The sequence below is a fragment of the Topomyia yanbarensis genome, chromosome 2, assembly GCF_030247195.1.
Source record: "Topomyia yanbarensis strain Yona2022 chromosome 2, ASM3024719v1, whole genome shotgun sequence".
NCBI lineage: Eukaryota > Metazoa > Arthropoda > Insecta > Diptera > Culicidae > Topomyia > Topomyia yanbarensis.
The window spans coordinates 288,335,013-288,354,302 of NC_080671.1; the positions used below are offsets into that span (position 1 = coordinate 288,335,013).

Sequence of the window (19,290 nt, forward strand, 5' to 3'; positions counted from 1 at the left end):
AAGTCAGCCTCATGTGGGAGTGTTTGAGAGTGAATCAAAGTGTAATTGAGAGAGCACCCAAGTAAGCCTCATACAGGATGTATGATCGCGTGAGCGAGAGTGAATGAGTACATTGAGTACAGCCATCCCCCCAGAAGTAATACCGAGAGGTAGTTCCTGGGAGGAATGATGGCGGAGCCCAATGGAGTTTAGTCGGTATTAATGGCTGGTCACCATTCGAGTCCGACACGCCCCCAGTGCACCCCGTGTGGTAGATTGGACCCTACCGTTAGCACGTGTACTGGGCTAGGACATAAAGGTCTTCTCCATTGTAAAAAAAAAAAAAAAAACACATACATACACACATACACACACATACAGACTTTTTCCGATCTCGACGAACTGAGTCGAATGGTATATGACACTCGGCCCTCCGGGCCAGGATTAGGTTGACGTTTTTCAGAGTGATTGCATAACCTTTCTATATGAGAAAGGCAAAAAGGTGCGAAATCGGCAAAGTCCAAAAAAATCGATTCTTACAAAAAAAAAAAAATTCGTTATGACATAAAATCTTGACGTTTCATACATTTTAAAGATGTTTGACATCAAAAATACGAATTTGATTTCTGAAATTTCATGGGGTCCCCCCTTTGAAAAAAATTTTGAGCTCCGGCTTATATGGGAATTTCATATGTGACCGGACGGTTCAGTCTATATTTCCGGAACCATATAAGCGTTCCGTGCGAAATTTTGTAGACATCTGTGGGGATATTATAGCTATCATTGTGAAAATCGGCCCAACCAATTCCGGGAAACTGATGTGAGTTCATCAATTTTGAAAGATGGCCGCTTTTCCCGGGCACTTCCGGCACCGTCTATGGTGGTCAATGTAGTGAACGAAAGTTTGGTTGGCCGTCGGGGACCTAGAACAGCAAATTTAAGTTGTTTTAGAGACATTTTAGCGAAATTTTTACCTATTTTGCTTTCATCGGAGTATCGGTTTGAATCACAATTTGCTATGTGATCGTACGCTACAACCTGTAACTCTGGAACCGAAAGTCGGATCGGGATGAAATTAAATAGCCATTTACAGGGACGCAATACCTTTCATTTGAGACCAAGTTTAGTCGAATCGGTCTAGCCATCTCCGAGAAACCGATGTGACTGTTATTTTGAATTTACATACTTCCGCCGGGGCTTCCGGAACCGATGATGGTGGCCAATGTGGCCAAATAGACTTTGAATGGATGTTAGTGACCTAATACTACAAATCGAAGTAGTTGTGGTCATATTTTGGAAAAATTTTCACCTTTATACATTCATTGCAGAATTTATTAAAATCGACATTTTCTGCGTGTTCGTACTCATCACTCTGTAATTCCGGAACCGGAATCCGGATCCATTAGAAATTCAATAGGGGGGGGGGGGGGGACGTTGCACCTTTCATTTGAGACTAAGTTTGTCAAAATTAGTTCAGCCATCTCTGAGAAAAATGAGTGACATTTTTGGTCACATACACACACAGACGCACATACACACACATACATACATACACACACAGACACTACCGAACTCCGGAACAAGATGTCGGTTGAAAATGAAATTCAATAGCAACCTATGGGAATATTATACCTTTCATTTGAATCTTAGTTTGTAAAAATCGGTTCAGCCATCTCCGAGAAACTGATGTGGACCTTTTGTTAACAAATCCGCACATACACACACATATACATACATACATACATAGATACATACATACATACATACATACATACATACATACATACACACATACATACACACATACATGTATGTACACAGATTACACACATACATACATACACACAGATATATTGGCGAACTTCATCTTATTTCGTTATACGGGGTGGATGAAGGAAATGCGGGCGTGAGGGTGGTCCAAGGGGAGGGGAGTGATGAAGGAGTGAGGTGTATGGGCAAGGCGGGGAGGGGGGTGGGGGGTTGTGCGGCGACGCAATACTCAACTGCATATTTTGCCTTCCATTTGAGACTTGGTTTGAGAAAATCGGTTCAGTCATCACCGAAGAACCGATGTGACTTTAATTGTGGAATATGCCCGGAATTCCGGACTTCCGGAATCGTCGATAGTGGACAATATATTCAAAGAATGTTTGATTGGCTATCAGTGATCTAAATCTGCGATTAGAAGTAATTTGGTGACCATTTCAATAGTTTTTAGCCTCTGAGGTATTACGATTGTACCGATTTATATGGGAAATTCCAGTGTATCCTTACTAACACCCCTGTAACTCCGGAAGCAAGAGTCAGAACAGAATGAAATTCAGCAGCTGTCAATGGTATTACTGTATCTTTCATTTGAAATCAAGTTTGTAAAAATCGGTAGAGAATTCGTTGGGGAATGGGTCTGATATTAGCTTAGGAACTTGGCGGGTTCCCCGGGGGCGTCATGAACTGTCATAGGTGGCCAATGTGGTCAAAGCTGCTTTGATTCATCATTAGTGATCCAGACCCGCAAACTAGAGTAATGTTACATCTATTTTAATATGTTTTACATCATTTGAACATCATGGTGGTACCAGTTTATATGGGAATTTGCTGTGTGACTGCACTCTTCAACCCGTAACTCCGGAACCGGAAGTCGGATCAACTAAAAATTCAATAGCAGCTTATGGGAGCGTTATACCTTTCATATGAAACTAAGTTTGTGAAAATCGGTTCAGCCATCTCTGAGAAAATTGTGTGAGTTTAAATGACACACACACATACATACACACACAGACATTTGCCGATCTCGACGAACTGAATCGAATGGTGTATGACACTCGGCCCTCCGTTAAAAAGTCGATTTTTACAGTGATTGCATAGCCTTTCTTTATATGAGAAAGGCAAAACAAATTTTAATTAAATAATTTCAAATACTTTATGAAGTTTTGGGTTACGATCACTGAATCATGCAATCTAGGATATAAAAAACACAATAGTTCTTAAATAGGAAATAAAACCAAGTCTGGAAATATTCACTGTTGATTTTCTTTGAATGGTATCACTGCTACTATTTACCTTTTCAAGAAAAAGTGTTGATTTCTTAGTTCTCAGTCGCTTTGGAAATTTGAGTAAAGTATAAACTTCAAATCGATTCAAAAAAAAATTTCGATTTTTTTGGCTCAGTACAATATATAACCCCTTTAGGAAAATTCAGTTTTCCCACCACAATTTAGATATTTTATTTTATGGGCCATTTTTTCGCTTTCTTATTGATTTTATTTGAGATTTTTAGCACTGATGTTGTCCTATGCTGATTTGAGCGATTCTCTGAGTCCTGCCACTATCCCATGTAGTATGTGTTATCAAAAACATCGCGAAGCATCAAGTTCTAAATGTTCTCAAACGATAAAATATCCGAAGAGAGTGATAAGAGTTGTAAGAAATGTCTCACCACGCTGTTAGGTGTATTAAAAGCGTGTTTCAACATATAACAAGTATATTTCATGAAGAAAAAAAACGTTTTTTTTATTCGATTATCCGGATGATTCGATTATTCGAAGCGAAATTTTTCTGCACCCTACGGATAATCGAATCTGGCCTGTATATATATTTTAGCTATATATTATATATTAGCTTGTTCGCGATTTGTCAGAAAAAAATAAAGATAGCCATATCAACGAGTGCCGGGCTGAAAAAGTTTCCCTTTAACCTTGCGGCAGTCGCGCTGGTGCACTGAGTGCAAGCAGGTCTGAAAATCTAGCGAAATTGTCGTAGGGCACCAGCTCGAGTTCCGGAGGGTTAACCCAACTAAAACACCTGTAAAATTTGAAACCGATTCAAGAAAAATTCATGGACCCGAAAATTAATTTCAGTGCACCGAAGGCAATTTTATTGAAATTTTGCATTCTTTTTTTTGCTTTTTTCCTTCTATAAATTATTTTAAAACCATGTATATATATATATATATATATATATATATATATATATATATATATATATATATATATATATATATATATATATATATATATATATATATATATATATATATATATATATATATATATATATATATATATATATATATATATATATATATATATATATATATATATATATATATATATATATATATATATATACAGGGTGTTTGGTTCATGGTTAAGAACCTCTCGGGGGGTGATAGACTGTCATATTTGGAGAAAAAAATTGTTCTACACATACCATCAAATCTCAACCGTTACAGAGTTATTGAACTTTATGTGTAAAAAACTTATTTGTCTTAAAATACCTCTAACTCAAAAAGTATATTTTGTATTTCAAATATTTTCCACTGGAAAGGTGAGAAAATTTTGCATTGAGTGATGCCCTCACATGTTTCAGCTAATGAGTTTAAGTAGCCTTTTCAAAGTAATTTAGTGAAAATTAAACAATTTTAATCGATTTTTCGTTCATTTCTTAAAAATCCTAATAGTTAACCTCATCATTTTAATAATCCAGATTGTTAGTTTTGAAGAGCTACATAATTCGTTCTTTGACATGATACACTTACCTTTTCTTATTTTCATGAGTTTGGGTTATTCAACTTGGATATTTTTATCTCATTTTCACTAATACCAGCTCTAATTGAAAAAGTATGGCACTTATTGTACTTTTTTTCTTTTTATTTGAAAGCCAGGAAAATTTTACAGAGAAAAATGTATTAATACCTTTCAGTTAAGTGAATTTAGTATTCTTTTAGAAGTAAATTAGTTTAAAGTTAGTGCTATTATTAGCATTTTCGTTAATTTTCTTAAAATAGTAAATAATAAATATCACCATTATTATGATGGAAATAATGCATCTCAGCAAGTTCTACAATTCTTTCTTTGACTCCATTCAATTATCTCTTTTGGTTTCCGACGCAAAATCGTTTTTATCACATCGTTTCATATGCAAAAATAACGATTTAGAACCCACTACATTTGTGGCGAGCTCATGCTGTGTTAACTATTAAATAGCAGCAAAATAAAAAGAGATATAGACAAAGTGTCTAATAAAAAGTTATAGAGAACATTAAGGGGCATCAAATGAACAAGAGTAACGATAAATTTTGCTGATTAATAATTAGAGTAATTAAAAAACTCTCCAAAAAACACATATTTGGAGTTATTTCGTTAGTAAAAAATCATTTAGTACACTTAACTAAAAAAATATTTGTACATACACTGATAGGACATTTTCTTAGCTTTCCAATAAAATCTTGTAAATAACGATATAATGCATATTTTTAAGATTAGAGCCTTTTAAGCACTTGCAAGTCGGTTACAGGAAAAGTCTAGTCATGAAATTACAAAGAAATGAGAAGAGATAGGAATATGTCGTCCAAGAACAAATTATGAATCGTCCTAAAACCCAACGTTTGGATAATGGATATTGCTATAATCATACTTCATTATTTCAAGAAAATTAGCAAAAACCTCCTCAAAAACACTAACTTTTAACTACTTTATAGCTAAAAGGTAATTAAAACTAATTAACTAAAAGATATGAGAACACCATTGCATAGGAAATTTTCTCACCTTCCCAGTGGACCTAAAATATTTGAAATACAAAGTATACTTTTTGAGTTAGAGGTATTTTAAGACAAATAAGTTTTTTACACATAAAGTTCAATAACTCTGTATCGGTTGAGATTTGATGGTATGTGTAGAACAATTTTTTTCTCCAAATATGACAGTCTATCACCCCCCAAAAGGTTCTTAACCATGAACCAAACACACTATATATGTATATATATATATATATATATATATATATATATATATATATATATATATATATATATATATATATATATATATATATATATATATATATATATATATATATATATATATATATATATATATATATATATATATATATATATATATATATATATATATATATATATATATATATATATATATATTAAAACTATGTACTTCCAATATTTTCCAGACATCGGAGCTTTTTGGAAGGACTATTTTAGTCACCGTTTGGCAAAAATCGGTAGGTTTTGAGCATAATCAAAGCATAGGGGGTGCTGAATTATTTTTCAATGCCTATAAAATGAAACATACTGTTGATAGCTGGTACCCCTTGTTTCCATCTCAACACGTTCTACCCAACACAAATGATTCACCCTAAAAATAACGTGTAGCTGATTGAATTGAAGCCTGCGGAATGGTTATGTGTTGCTGGTATCACAAATGAAATTGTGATATACGTTAGGTTTTGGCGTAGCTTACATGACAGATCTAGTAGATGGCGAGTCACTCAACTACGCAGCCTGGTGGGCTTAGATGCTCTCCATTTATGCTAAATCTGTGAAATAAAAATGAAGCAAAAGAATTATTGATGATTATTTATCCGAAATTCCTTCTTTCACAAAAGAGCATACAGTCTGATTTTCAATTTTAATTCCACTACTGCTTCAATAAATTTGAATTACTTTTACTTTTTACTTTTTTACTTTTCATGAAAGTGAGAAAGAGATAGCCAGATATGCATAATTTAGGCTACCCATTTGTCAACTCTCAACGTTGGCATATTTGTAATTAGTTATAGATAAAAGTGATCGAACAATGAATGCTTTGAAAACGTGTGCTCGATATGTTTGGCCAGCATCTCAAATCCGAATAGGTTAAATATGTTTTGCTAAGAGGATATAACACACAATCGTCTGAGCTCTCGATCGAAGCAGATCGTTTTTCTTGTGCTGTGCATAGAGTAATATACATTGTGAAGGTCAACCATTGTTTGAGGCTGGCTTTGTTCGCCGGTGCCTAGGTTGGTGAAGTGAATAGTGATATAACCGGACAAGCCGCTAAATAAGCTAAGTATCTTTTTTTTTCATTTCCCTTTCCCCCGATCGGTCGCTACTTCTTAGATCCCTTTCCCCTGAATATAAGTTTCATCTCTCGTTTACACCACGTGCTATCCTCATGCCTAAATGGCCGAGGGCGAAGTAACATTGGATGGGAATGATATTCCCATGGATATACCGGATAAACCCGAAATTACTCCCTCCCCTGATTCCCCCAGTCCTCCCCGTATTAAAACATACCAGCCAGTTCGACTGGACCCTGGGTGGTCTATTTCCGGCCCATCACGAAATCGCTTAATATTTTAGAAATCTCACGGGAGCTGACCGCTAACTACCCGGCCGTAGCTCAGATAACACGTGTTAGAACTAATAAGATACGCATATTAGTGAATGACCTCGACCAGGCAAACTAGATTGCTCGCAGCGATCGTTTTACAAAGCAATTTAAAGCGTATATTCCTTGTTTAGCAGTGGAGATCGACGGGGTCGTCGCCGAACCGGGTTTGAAGTGCGAAGACGTGTTGAAGTACGGAGTTGGTTGCTTTAAGGACCCCTCACTTGAACATGTGAAGATTCTGGAATGCAAGAAATTGTATTCCGCAAATGAGAATAATAAGACAACTTATTCATTTTGCTATATTTCACCCTAAGGAGGAAAATTTGGTAAAAACCAAAATTTCTCACTAGGGTGAAAATTTGTTGGTAAAAACCAGTCTTTGTAAGGAGGGCACAAATTCTTATTTCATACTATGTTGCGTTTCGGCTTCGCCTCATCAGAAACCGACACTAACACATTGTCGGAATAGATTAGCGCCGGCTTGACGCAAATCCCTTAAAACTAAAACACACTATGTGTTTCAATCAAACGACTGATCAAACGTGATGTCCCGTTCGAGCAGAAGTTCTGTTTATGCCGATGAGACACAAGTGAAGCCGAAACTTGTCTTGGCTTAGCAGGCCTATGCGAAAGCACCTTGCTATATTTCACCCTAAGGAGGAAAATTTGGTAAAAACCAAAATTTCTCACTAGGGTGAAAATTTGTTGGTAAAAACCAGTCTTTGTACAGGAGGGCACAAATCCTTATTTCATACTATGTTGCGTTTCGGCTTCGCCTCATCAGAAACCGACAGTAACACATTGTCGGAATAGATTAGCGCCGGCTTGACGCAAATCCCTTAAAACTAAAACACACTATGTGTTTCAATCAAACGACTGATCAAACGTGATGTCCCGTTCGAGCAGAAGTTTTGTTTATGCCGATGAGACACAAGTGAAGCCGAAACTTGTCCTGGCTTAGCAGGCCTATGCGAAAGCACCTTGCTATATTTCACCCTAAGGAGGAAAATTTGGTAAAAACCAAAATTTCTCACTAGGGTGAAAATTTGTTGGTAAAAACCAGTCTTTGTACAGGAGGGCACAAATACTTATTTCATACTATGTTGCGTTTCGGCTTCGCCTCATCAGAAACCGACACTAACACATTGTCGGAATAGATTAGCGCCGGCTTGACGCAAATCCCTTAACCCATTATAACCCAGGGGTTTCAAAAAGTGAGCCAAATGCAGTGATATCTTCAATTCCACTAAAAAATGTATCAAAGATTATGGGAAAAATAAAATCACCGCTTAAAATGGTTTTGAGAATGAAAATATCTCGCGCAAAAAATTTCGTGCGCTTAAATAAAAACAACAAATTTTATGTTGTTTGACATATTTCTTCACATTTTCTGATAGACAACACTTCTTTTACACCTGTAGGAACGTTTTGTCACATAATGGAATTATTAGCACGAATTCCAACAATAAAATTCAATTAAATGTATTGCTTACTTTTCAGCCGCCATTTGCCCCAACTATACACGGTTCAAAAATGTAAACAAAATTATAGGAAATAGCAGTTGTCTTGTTTCACAATGAAATATGAGGTGTAATGATCCCATTAGTGCAATAATAAAGCAGTTAGATGCCAAAATTCTGCAGTAAATCAGCGTTAAACGATTGATAGTGCTGCGTATGAAATTTCATACGCTAGGATATAATGGGTTAAAACTAAAACACACTATGTGTTTCAATCAAACGACTGATCAAACGTGATGTCCCGTTCGAGCAGAAGTTCTGTTTATGCCGATGAGACACAAGTGAAGCCGAAACTTGTCTTGGCTTAGCAGGCCTATGCGAAAGCACCTTGCTATATTTCACCCTAAGGAGGAAAATTTGGTAAAAACCAAAATTTCTCACTAGGGTGAAAATTTGTTGGTAAAAACCAGTCTTTGTACAGGAGGGCACAAATCCTTATTTCATACTATGTTGCGTTTCGGCTTCGCCTCATCAGAAACCGACACTAACACATTGTCGGAATAGATTAGCGCCGGCTTGACGGTTTTGGTTTTTGGTTTTTACCAAATTTTCCTCCTTAGGGTGAAATATAGCAAGGTGCTTTCGCATAGGCCTGCTAAGCCAAGACAAGTTTCGGCTTCACTTGTGTCTCATCGGCATAAACAGAACTTCTGCTCGAACGGGACATCACGTTTGATCAGTCGTTTGATTGAAACACATAGTGTGTTTTAGTTTTAAGGGATTTGCGTCAAGCCGGCGCTAATCTATTCCGACAATGTGTTAGTGTCGGTTTCTGATGAGGCGAAGCCGAAACGCAACATAGTATGAACTTATTCATTGTCAGACTCGCTTCGGGTGACTTTCTCCGGGTCTTCCCTCCCCAACTATCTCCTCCTGGATAGGGTTCGTCTACCTGTTCGCCTGTTCGTACCGCGGGTAATGAACTGCAGCAATTGCAAGCAGCTGGGCCACACAGCCACCTATTGTGGCAATAAGAAAAGGTGCGGCAAATGCGAGGGAGAACATGAGGATGACTCTTGCGGTGGAGAAACTGAAAAGTGTATTTACTGCGGGGGCCTTCCGCATGATCTTAAATCATGCCCCGCGTACAAACAGCGCGGGGATAAAATTAAGCGCTCCCTTAGGGAACGCTCGAAGCGCTCTTATGCAGAAATTCTTAAGAATGCTTCGCCATCTGTCCCTTCCGAAAATTCCTTTGCTCTTTTGGCTGGCGTTGAGCAAGAATCTGACGACCCACAAGAGGGAACATCTTTGGTTAACTCAGGGGAGTCCAGGAAGAGGAAAAATCTAGCCTCCCCTAGATTACCTCGTAAGGGTGCCAAGGTGTCGTCCACTCAGAGTGAGCCAATTACAATCAATAAATCCAATGGAAGTGATGCACTAAAGCCGAAGCAAGTTGCTCCAGGACTTGGAAATTTTAATTCTAACAAGGAGTATCCACCACTTCCAGGAACACCAAAAACCCCAAGTGTTCCCTTTTTTCAAACAGATACTCAGTCCAGTAGCGGACTAATGAAATTTTCTGACATAGTGGACTTAATTTTCACAGCTTTCAATGTTACTGATCCTCTTAAAAGCATTCTGATACATTTTCTCCCTATGGTGCAAACATTTTTGAAACAGTTGACTGCTAAATGGCCCCTCCTTGCAGCGATCGTATCCTTCGATGGCTAAGTCATCAAACGAGGTCACTGATTCGATCACTGTCCTACAGTGGAATTGCAGAAGTATCCTCCCGAAAATCGATTCCTTCAAATTCTTACTAAACAATTTAAAATGTGATGCTTTCGCATTATGTGAAACCTGGTTAACTTCTGATATAAATCTCAACTTCCACGACTTTAATATAATCCGTCTGGATCGAGAAAACCCTTATGGAGGAGTTCTTTTGGGGATCAAAAAGTGCTATTCTTTCAACCGAATTAACCTCCCTTCGACACCAGGCATTGAAATTGTCGCTTGTCAAGTTTTAATCAAAGGTAAGGTAAGGTACCTTTGCATTGCTTCCATCTACATTCCTCCTAGAGCCTCGGTAGGGCACCGAACGCTTTGTAATATCACGGAATCCTTACCGCGATCCACCGATTATCCACCGCGGCTAGTTCTGGGAGACTTTAACTCGCACGGTACGGTATGGGGCTGTCTTCATGATGATAATAGATCAACATTAATCCAAGATCTTTGCGATAATTTCAACATGACCATCTTAAACACGGGAGAAATGACGCGGATTCCTACACCACCAGCACGCGCAAGTGCGTTGGATTTATCGCTATGCTCGACATCGCTACAGTTAGATTGCAGGTGGAAGGTGATCCCTGATCCCCACGGTAGCGATCATTTGCCTATCGTGATTTCAATTGCTAACGGCTCAAGACCATCGGAAACAATCAATGTCTCGTATGACCTCACACGGAACATTGATTGGAAGAGTTACGCGACCGCGATATCCGTTAAAATCGAATCCACTCAAGAACTTCCTCCGGAGGAAGAGTACAGGTTTTTGGCTGGCTTGATTCTCGACAGTGCGAATCAAGCTCAGACTAAACCAGTACCCAGCGCGAATACCCATGGACGGTCTCCCACCCTGTGGTGGGATAAAGAGTGCTCAGTGCTGTACGCGGAAAAGTCCACTGCATATAAGGCCTTCCGGGAAGACAGGTTACCCGCTAGCTATCTACAGTACGCGTCGTTAGAAAGGCGAATGAAGAGTCTAATGAAAGCCAAAAAACGCAGTTATTGGCGCCGGTTCGTCGACGGGTTAACGAAAGAAACAGCGATGAGCACTCTTTGGGGTACGGCTCGACGTATGCGTAACCGTAATAGTACCAACGAGAACGTGGAATATTCAAACCGTTGGATATTCGCTTTCGCCAAGAAGATCTGTCCGGACTCTGTCCCGGTACAGAAAACGTGCCGCGCCGCGTCTCCTCACGATACCGCGAACGAAACACCGTTTTCGATGGTGGAGTTCTCACTTGCTCTCTTATCATACAACAATAACGCCCCAGGGTTAGACAGAATCAAATTTAACTTGCTGAAGAATCTACCTGACACTGCAAAAAGGCGCTTGTTGAATTTATTTAACAAGTTTCTTGAGGGTAACATTGTCCCTCATGACTGGAGGCAAGTGAAGGTCATCGCCATCCAAAAACCAGGAAAACTAGCCTCCGACCACAACTCATATCGGCCGATTGCAATGCTGTCCTGTATTCGGAAGTTGTTCGAGAAAATGATCTTGTTTCGCCTCGACAATTGGGTTGAAGCAAATGGCTTACTGTCAGATACACAATTTGGCTTCCGCAAAGGCAAAGGGACGAACGATTGCCCTGCGTTGCTTTCTACAGAAATCCAAATGGCCTATGCTAACAAAGAGCAGATGGCATCAGTCTTCTTGGATATTAAGGGGGCTTTTGACTCAGTTTCTATCAACATTCTGTCAGAGAAGCTGCACCAGCATGGTTTTTCGCCAATTTTAATTAACTTTTTGCTAAACCTGTTGTCTGAAAAGCACATGCACTTTTCGCATGGCGATTTAACAACATCGCGATTTAGCTACATGGGTCTTCCCCAGGGCTCATGTCTAAGTCCCCTGCTCTACAATTTCTACGTGAATGACATTGACGATTGTCTTGCCAATTCATGCACGCTAAGGCAACTTGCAGACGACGGCGTGGTCTCTGTTACAGGGCCCAAAGCTGCCGACTTGCAAGGACCATTACAAAATACCTTGGACAATTTGTCTGCTTGGGCTCTTCAGCTGGGTATTGAGTTCTCCACGGAGAAAACTGAGTTGGTTGTTTTTTCTAGGAAGCGTGAGCCGGCGCAACTCCAGCTTCTATTAATGGGTGCAACGATCAACCAGGTTTTCACATTTAAATATCTCGGGGTCTGGTTCGACTCTAAAGGTACCTGGGGATGTCACATTAGGTATCTGAAACAGAAATGCCAACAAAGGATCAATTTTCTCCGCACAATAACTGGAACATGGTGGGGTGCTCACCCAGGAGACCTGATCAGGTTATACCAAACAACGATATTGTCGGTGATGGAGTACGGGTGTTTCTGTTTCCGCTCCGCTGCGAACATACACTTCATCAAACTGGAGAGAATCCAGTATCGTTGCTTGCGCATTGCCTTGGGTTGCATGCACTCGACCCATACGATGAGTCTCGAAGTGCTGGCGGGCGTTCTTCCGCTAAAAAATCGATTTTGGGAACTCTCATATCGATTGCTCATCCGATGCGACATTCTGAACCCGTTGGTGATTGAAAACTTCGAGAGGCTCGTCGAGCTTAATTCTCAAACCCGATTTATGTCCTTGTACTTCGACTACATGGCACAGAGCATCAATCCTTCTTCGTACAATCCCAACCGTGTCCGTTTCCTAGATACTTCTGATTCTACTGTATTCTTCGACACATCCATGAAGGAAGAGATTCGTGGAATCCCGGACCATATACGCCCGCAGGGGATCCCCAATATATTTTATAATAAATTCCGAGAAGTCGACTGCGACAAAATGTTTTACACTGACGGATCAAATTTCGATGGGTCCACTGGCTTCGGTATCTTCAACAATACTATCACCGCTTCATTCAAGCTCAATAATCCCGCTTCAGTTTACGTCGCAGAGTTAGCTGCAATTCAGTACACCCTTGGGATCATCGACACTCTGCCCACAGATCACTACTTTATCATTTCGGACAGCCTCAGCTCCATCGAGGCTCTTCATGCGATGAAGCCCAAAAAGCAATTCCCATATTTCCTGGGGAAGATACGGGAGTCCTTGTGTACGTTATCTGAAAAATCTTATCAAATTACCTTTGTTTGGGTCCCCTCTCATTGCTCTATCCCGGGCAATGAAAAGGCCGACTCATTAGCAAAGGTGGGCGCATTAAATGGTGACATATACGAAAGACCAATCTGCTTCAACGAATTTTTTAGTATTTGTCGTCAGAGGACACTCAACATTTGGCAAACCTCGTGGAGCAATGGTGAACTTGGACGATGGCTACATTCCATTATCCCAAAGGTATCAATGAAGCCTTGTTTCAGGGGGATGGATGTGGGTTGGGATTTTATTCGTGTAATGTCCCGACTTATGTCCAACCACTACACCTTGGATGCGCATTTGCGGCGTATTGGGCTTGCGGAGAGTAGTCTGTGCGCTTGTGACGAGGGCTATCACGACATCGAGCACGTTGTCTGGGTATGCGCCGGGTACTTGGACGCCAGGTCTCAGTTAAAAGATTCCCTTCGGGCCCGAGGTAGTCCGAGATATACTGGCAAATCGTGATTTCCCCTATATGTCCCTTATTTATACTTTCATAAAAACGACAAATATCCCAATTTAGCCCCTCTCTTTTTATTTCTCGTTTTAGAAGCTTTCTCGTGCCTTGTGGGACCGATCAGCTCCAGACTGCAACTATGTAACCGCCGTCGCACTTACCACTACGGAAACTGAAGCGAGAGCGACTCAAGGTCCGATGACTTTTGAAGGATTCCCCGCGGGTCCGAAGAATACCATCCGCCAATCCGACCTACTAGACTGAGGCGGTAATCTTTCGCTGATCTCCCGTTTACCCGAAAGTTGCAAGTTTTGCTCTTCTCTCCCGGTCACCATCTACGCTTTCTCTCCCCTGTCCTTGATACAACTGCTTCTACAGCCCCCCTCTGAATATCTTGACCAAGCATAAGTCTCCGCTAAAAAAGTTCAAATTTGTATTCTGTATTCCTAGTTTTAAGATAGTTGTAATTTTACCTCTTTGTTAAAACTATTGTCCCCCATCTTGTAAATAGAATTGTATCCCTAGTCTTAAAACACCTGCGAATTTTCTCGTAAATATTTGTTCCCCCTTTTGTGTACCAAACTATATTGTTAGTTTTAAGATAACTGTAAATATTTCCTAAAAATTATTACTATTGAATTCATTTTTTTAAATTTTTTGACATTAAAAATGTCTTACTCCACTATCTGGGGCTAGGTGTCATTCTAAAATCTAAACTATCTCCCATGTAACGAAACTATGTAAGGTTTGCACGCTTATAACTCCGATATTACTAGATGGATTTTAATCATTCATACACCAGCCGATTCAGAAACACCTAACTTAAATATTGGTAATAATTTAATATCTCCCCAATAAAAGTAGACTTTTGGAAATTGGTAAAATTAAAAAGTTCACAAAAAACGGGAAAAATACCATTCGTGAGGCAGATTTCTCAGACACAGCCGTCAAAAGAGGGCAGCTTAGTTGCTCAATGAAACACGAAAAGTCATAAATAGAAGCAACGCATGTCCGTTTAAATCAGTTGTTGCTCTTATCCCACACGAGCAACGTCGTCTCCGGGCGATGCAATAAGCGCTATCGATTTTCGGTAACGTTGGCATTTGCACACACTCGCACTTAAGTGACTAAACCATATACGGTTAGTTTATAAATAGAGGTGACGCGTACCCGTTTGAATAAGTTTTTGTTCTTATGTCGAACGGGTAAGATCATGGCTGCAGCGTCTGGGCACTACAATAAGCGGTAGACGCTATGCATTTTCGGCAGCGGTGGCCGTGTGCGGATTTGTCGGGTACCAGCATGGTGTCACAGAATGATTTGCAAAGTGGGTGGGCGGGGTGGTTTGGATTTAATTCAATACGGTGTGTGCTGCTTAAGAGTGTTGCGTTTGAAAAAAATATATTTATTTTTATGCATGCGTGTGCGTTGTAACTTGTTAATCCATGTTTACGGCGCTTTATTGCTGCGTAGGGTAAGAGCCAATTGGTTTTCATGTTTCATATTTCGGTTATAATGTATTGTTTTTTATCAGTAAGGCATCTGACAACGTGCTTCTGTAGTTATTGCACTGTTCAGCAGCGTAGTATTTTATATAGGAGAGTACACTCAGGTTTTTACGCGGATTTTGAAATTTACGCGGTTTTCATTAACGCGTTTTTTTTAAATTTACGCGGTTTTCATTTACACGGCCTGTATCCCCTGCGTGAAAAATCTGAGTGTAATTGCATCGGAAACAATCACATTCCCAGCAGAACTTTTTGTTTTCTAATTTCAAACACTTTTGTTTCGTACTGCACACAACGGAAAGTTTTAAAACAGAACTTACCGTCCCAGCAGCAGTTGAAGCGGGTGCTCTTTTTCGATTCAAATTCAAGCCATGTCTTAAGCGTTACTGGACTTAAAATTGTTTTCCCAGTTAAACCAGTCAGAATATCTGTCCTACCCTATGTATTTAAAACACGGTTCTAATTGCGTTTTAAGGTATACAACAAATACGGTTGTGTATACTAATTTAAATTTTAAAATAAATCTGTTCTAAATTATGAAACAAACCGCTGTACTGAACATATAATTATGTCAGTCCTATTACCACATAAAACACCTATATAACATAAAACGCTGCAGAATTGGTTTAATAATACAATGTTTACACTACAGAGTTATAACACGTTTTAATAATTAGCAACAAGAAAAATATCACCAAGATAGCATAAAAACCCGTTTTAACTGGTAGTGCGAACGTTGCATAACAATGTAATTTATCAAATAATTTCATTTTTCCACCACTAATCGATCAAGAAATACTTGCACTTAAGATTGTTTACTTAAGTTCATTAGTACATTATTGAAAATTTAAATGGAAAATGAAATTTCATATTTTATGGAGAATCTGTATATTTCCGTTGGCGGGCGTGGGTTTCCTCATCACAGCTCTCAATATGGAACTTTTCTTTTGAATATATTTTCTGGACAGACCAGCCTATTTTTACTAGATGGATCAGCCAAATAATGCCAATCACCTAGTGAGATACTTGATTAATTAATAGATTACCGTTAAAAGACCTTCAATAAATTATGTTTTAATGGGGAGGGTATATAGCAAATTGTAACGTATGAAAACAGGCGAGTGAACAAGAACGTGTGTCGATATGTGTGATAGATAAAAAAGCTATATTTTTAATGTCACCGTGGTCGTGTCCTGTACACAACCCTTTAATTTTTCATAAAAAAAATCTTTTTCCCCCTCTCTTGTATATAGAATCTTATTTCTAGTCTTAAGATAGCTGTAAAAATTTTCTTTTTAAAAAAAAATATTTCAACATTGTAACCTCTTAGTTTTAAAATATCAAAAATGTAAAAACAAAAGAATTTGGCACCGCCAAGCTAACGCATTTGTGCCTATCAAATAAACGAAATGAATAAAAAAAAAGAGGATGTAACAAAAGTACAGCATGTATAGTATAGTATAGTATAGTATAGTATAGTATAGTATAGTATAGTATAGTATAGTATAGTATAGTATAGTATAGTATAGTATAGTATAGTATAGTATAGTATAGTATAGTATAGTATAGTATAGTATAGTATAGTATAGTATAGTATAGTATAGTATAGTATAGTATAGTGTAGTATAGTATAGTATAGTATAGTATAGTATAGTATAGTATAGTATAGTATAGTATAGTATAGTTTATTTTGTTTATTTGTTCAATACATCAACAGGCATATCAAAGCCCCTATGATGTTGACTTATATACTAGTCTAATTACTAACAATCAAGTACACAAAAACAATAGACATACAATAATTAAAAACAAATAAAAAGGTCAAGTGTTGTTAGCTAATTGATTAAATAGTCTGGAAAAACGTATACGCAGATTTTGTCGAGAAACGTTGAAATCAAATGCCGTAGCTGCCTGGTTAAAAATTCGTTGCAGACCAGTGATGGCTCCATACATACTATAGTTAGTGCGTCGGAATGGTAATCTGAGCATAATGTTGTTGCGTAGTGTTCGAGGAGCGACGTTTATGTTGATTTGTTCCAGAATAGCTGGGGCATCTATACGACCTTGCAGAGTGTCATCGATGAACAAGGCTCTTGCAGTATTCCTTCGAACATGTAGGGGCTCTAGTTGAATTAGCTGACACCGGTTTTCATAGCGAGGTAGTCGGGAAGGATCTCTCCACGGCAATCTACGAAGCGCGAAACGTAAAAAGCGACGCTGAACGGACTCTATTCTCTCAATGCCATTATTGTAGTTTGGACTCCAAACTTCAGAGCAATATTCTAGAATTGATCGCGATAAAGAACAGTAGAGCGATTTGAGACAATAGATATCCGTAAAATTTTTGGCTATTCTGAAGATGCATCCCAGTGCTCGAGATGCTTTACCAACTGCATAGGAGACGTGCTGTTTAAACGTAAGTTGAGGATCCAGAATCACTCCCAGATCTTTAACGTGACTGACGCGTTCAATGTCTGTTTCTAGTAGACGGTAGGTAAAATGAATCGAATCTTTTTTCCGTGAAAACGACATTACCGAACACTTCTTCGGGCTCACGCACATGCGGTTCGTGTTACACCAATCAGCAAAGACATCAAGCTGCTGTTGGAGAAATCTGCAATCTTCAATTGACCGAATTAGGCGGAATATCTTGAGGTCATCTGCGAAGGACAATCGTGGAGTCTTCAGAACTAGATGTACATCATTGAAGTATAGTAGAAACATCAACGGTCCCAAGTGGCTTCCTTGAGGTATTCCTGACGTAGAAATCAAGGTGGGGGCCTGACAATCTCCTATGATAACCGCTATCTCTCGGTCTGTGAGATAGGATCGAAACAACTGCAAAACACTGCCATTTATTCCAAATCTCTCCATTTTTGCGATTGCGATATCGTGATTTATCTTATCGAAAGCGGCAGATAAGTCGGTGTAAACAACGTCGGTTTGAGCACGATGTTCCATACTCTCTGTTATGTAGGATGTAAAACACAGCAGGTTAGACGCTGTTGACTGCCCGGACGTGAAGCCGTGTTGATCGTCACTTAGGTACTGCTTACAATGAGCCTGAAGAGGTTCCATAATCACCAGCTCGAACAACTTTGAAACTGCACTCAATGAAGTTATTCCACGGTAGTTATTGACGTCTCGCTTGTTACCCTTCTTGTGGACAGGGAACATGTTCGCGTATTTCCAGTAAGACGGGAAAACTCCTCTAGCAATAGATGCTCGAAAAATATGAAGAAGCGGAGTAATAAAAGCTTTAATGTGCCTTTTCAGGATAACGGAGGGGAACCCGTCGGGTCCCGGATTGAAAGTTGACTTAAGCCGAGAGGAAGCTCTGGTAATCATCGTTGCATCGACATCGATAGCACCCAAAGCTTGGCCTACAAGTGGAGCTCTGCTAGCGGCGAGTTCGATTTGCTCAATAGTTAGTGCCTCATCTGTGAATACATTCGCGAATTTTTCCGAAAAAAGTGCACATATGTCTCGAGATGTGGTAGCTGTATTCCCATTGAAAGTCATAGACGACGGCAGGCCTGATTCCTTGCGCTGCTCGTTCACATATTTCCAGAAACGTTTAGGATGCGACTTGAGATTACGCTGAATATTTTGCTGATATCGATAGAAACAGTGTTGGCTGGCTCGTTTGTATGCAGGGTTTAGACTGACGTAATAGTCTCTGAGTGATATTGTGCGTTACTTGGTAAACCTCCGCAGGGCAGCTCTCTTTATAGACTTCAGCCGTCGCAGTGTACTCGTTTGCCATGGAGGGCCGGTTTGTTGATGGTGAACTTTCTTTGGAACGTGCCTGTCAATAGCA

At 39.2% G+C, this 19,290-nt stretch overlaps 1 protein-coding gene across 1 annotated transcript in view; it reads left to right on the plus strand.

Annotated features, from left to right (window-relative positions):
- The window catches only part of LOC131678626 (regulating synaptic membrane exocytosis protein 2), a 978,270-nt gene extending 971,944 nt beyond the window's left edge, over positions 1 to 6,326 (plus strand). The window contains exons 11-12 of the mRNA XM_058958857.1: positions 5,947 to 5,997; positions 6,078 to 6,326. Of these exons, the coding sequence (XP_058814840.1) occupies positions 5,947 to 5,997; positions 6,078 to 6,125 (99 nt within the window). The 3' untranslated portion in view covers positions 6,126 to 6,326. The remainder of the gene's footprint in view (positions 1 to 5,946; positions 5,998 to 6,077) is intronic.
- The last annotated feature ends 12,964 nt before the right edge of the window (positions 6,327 to 19,290 follow it).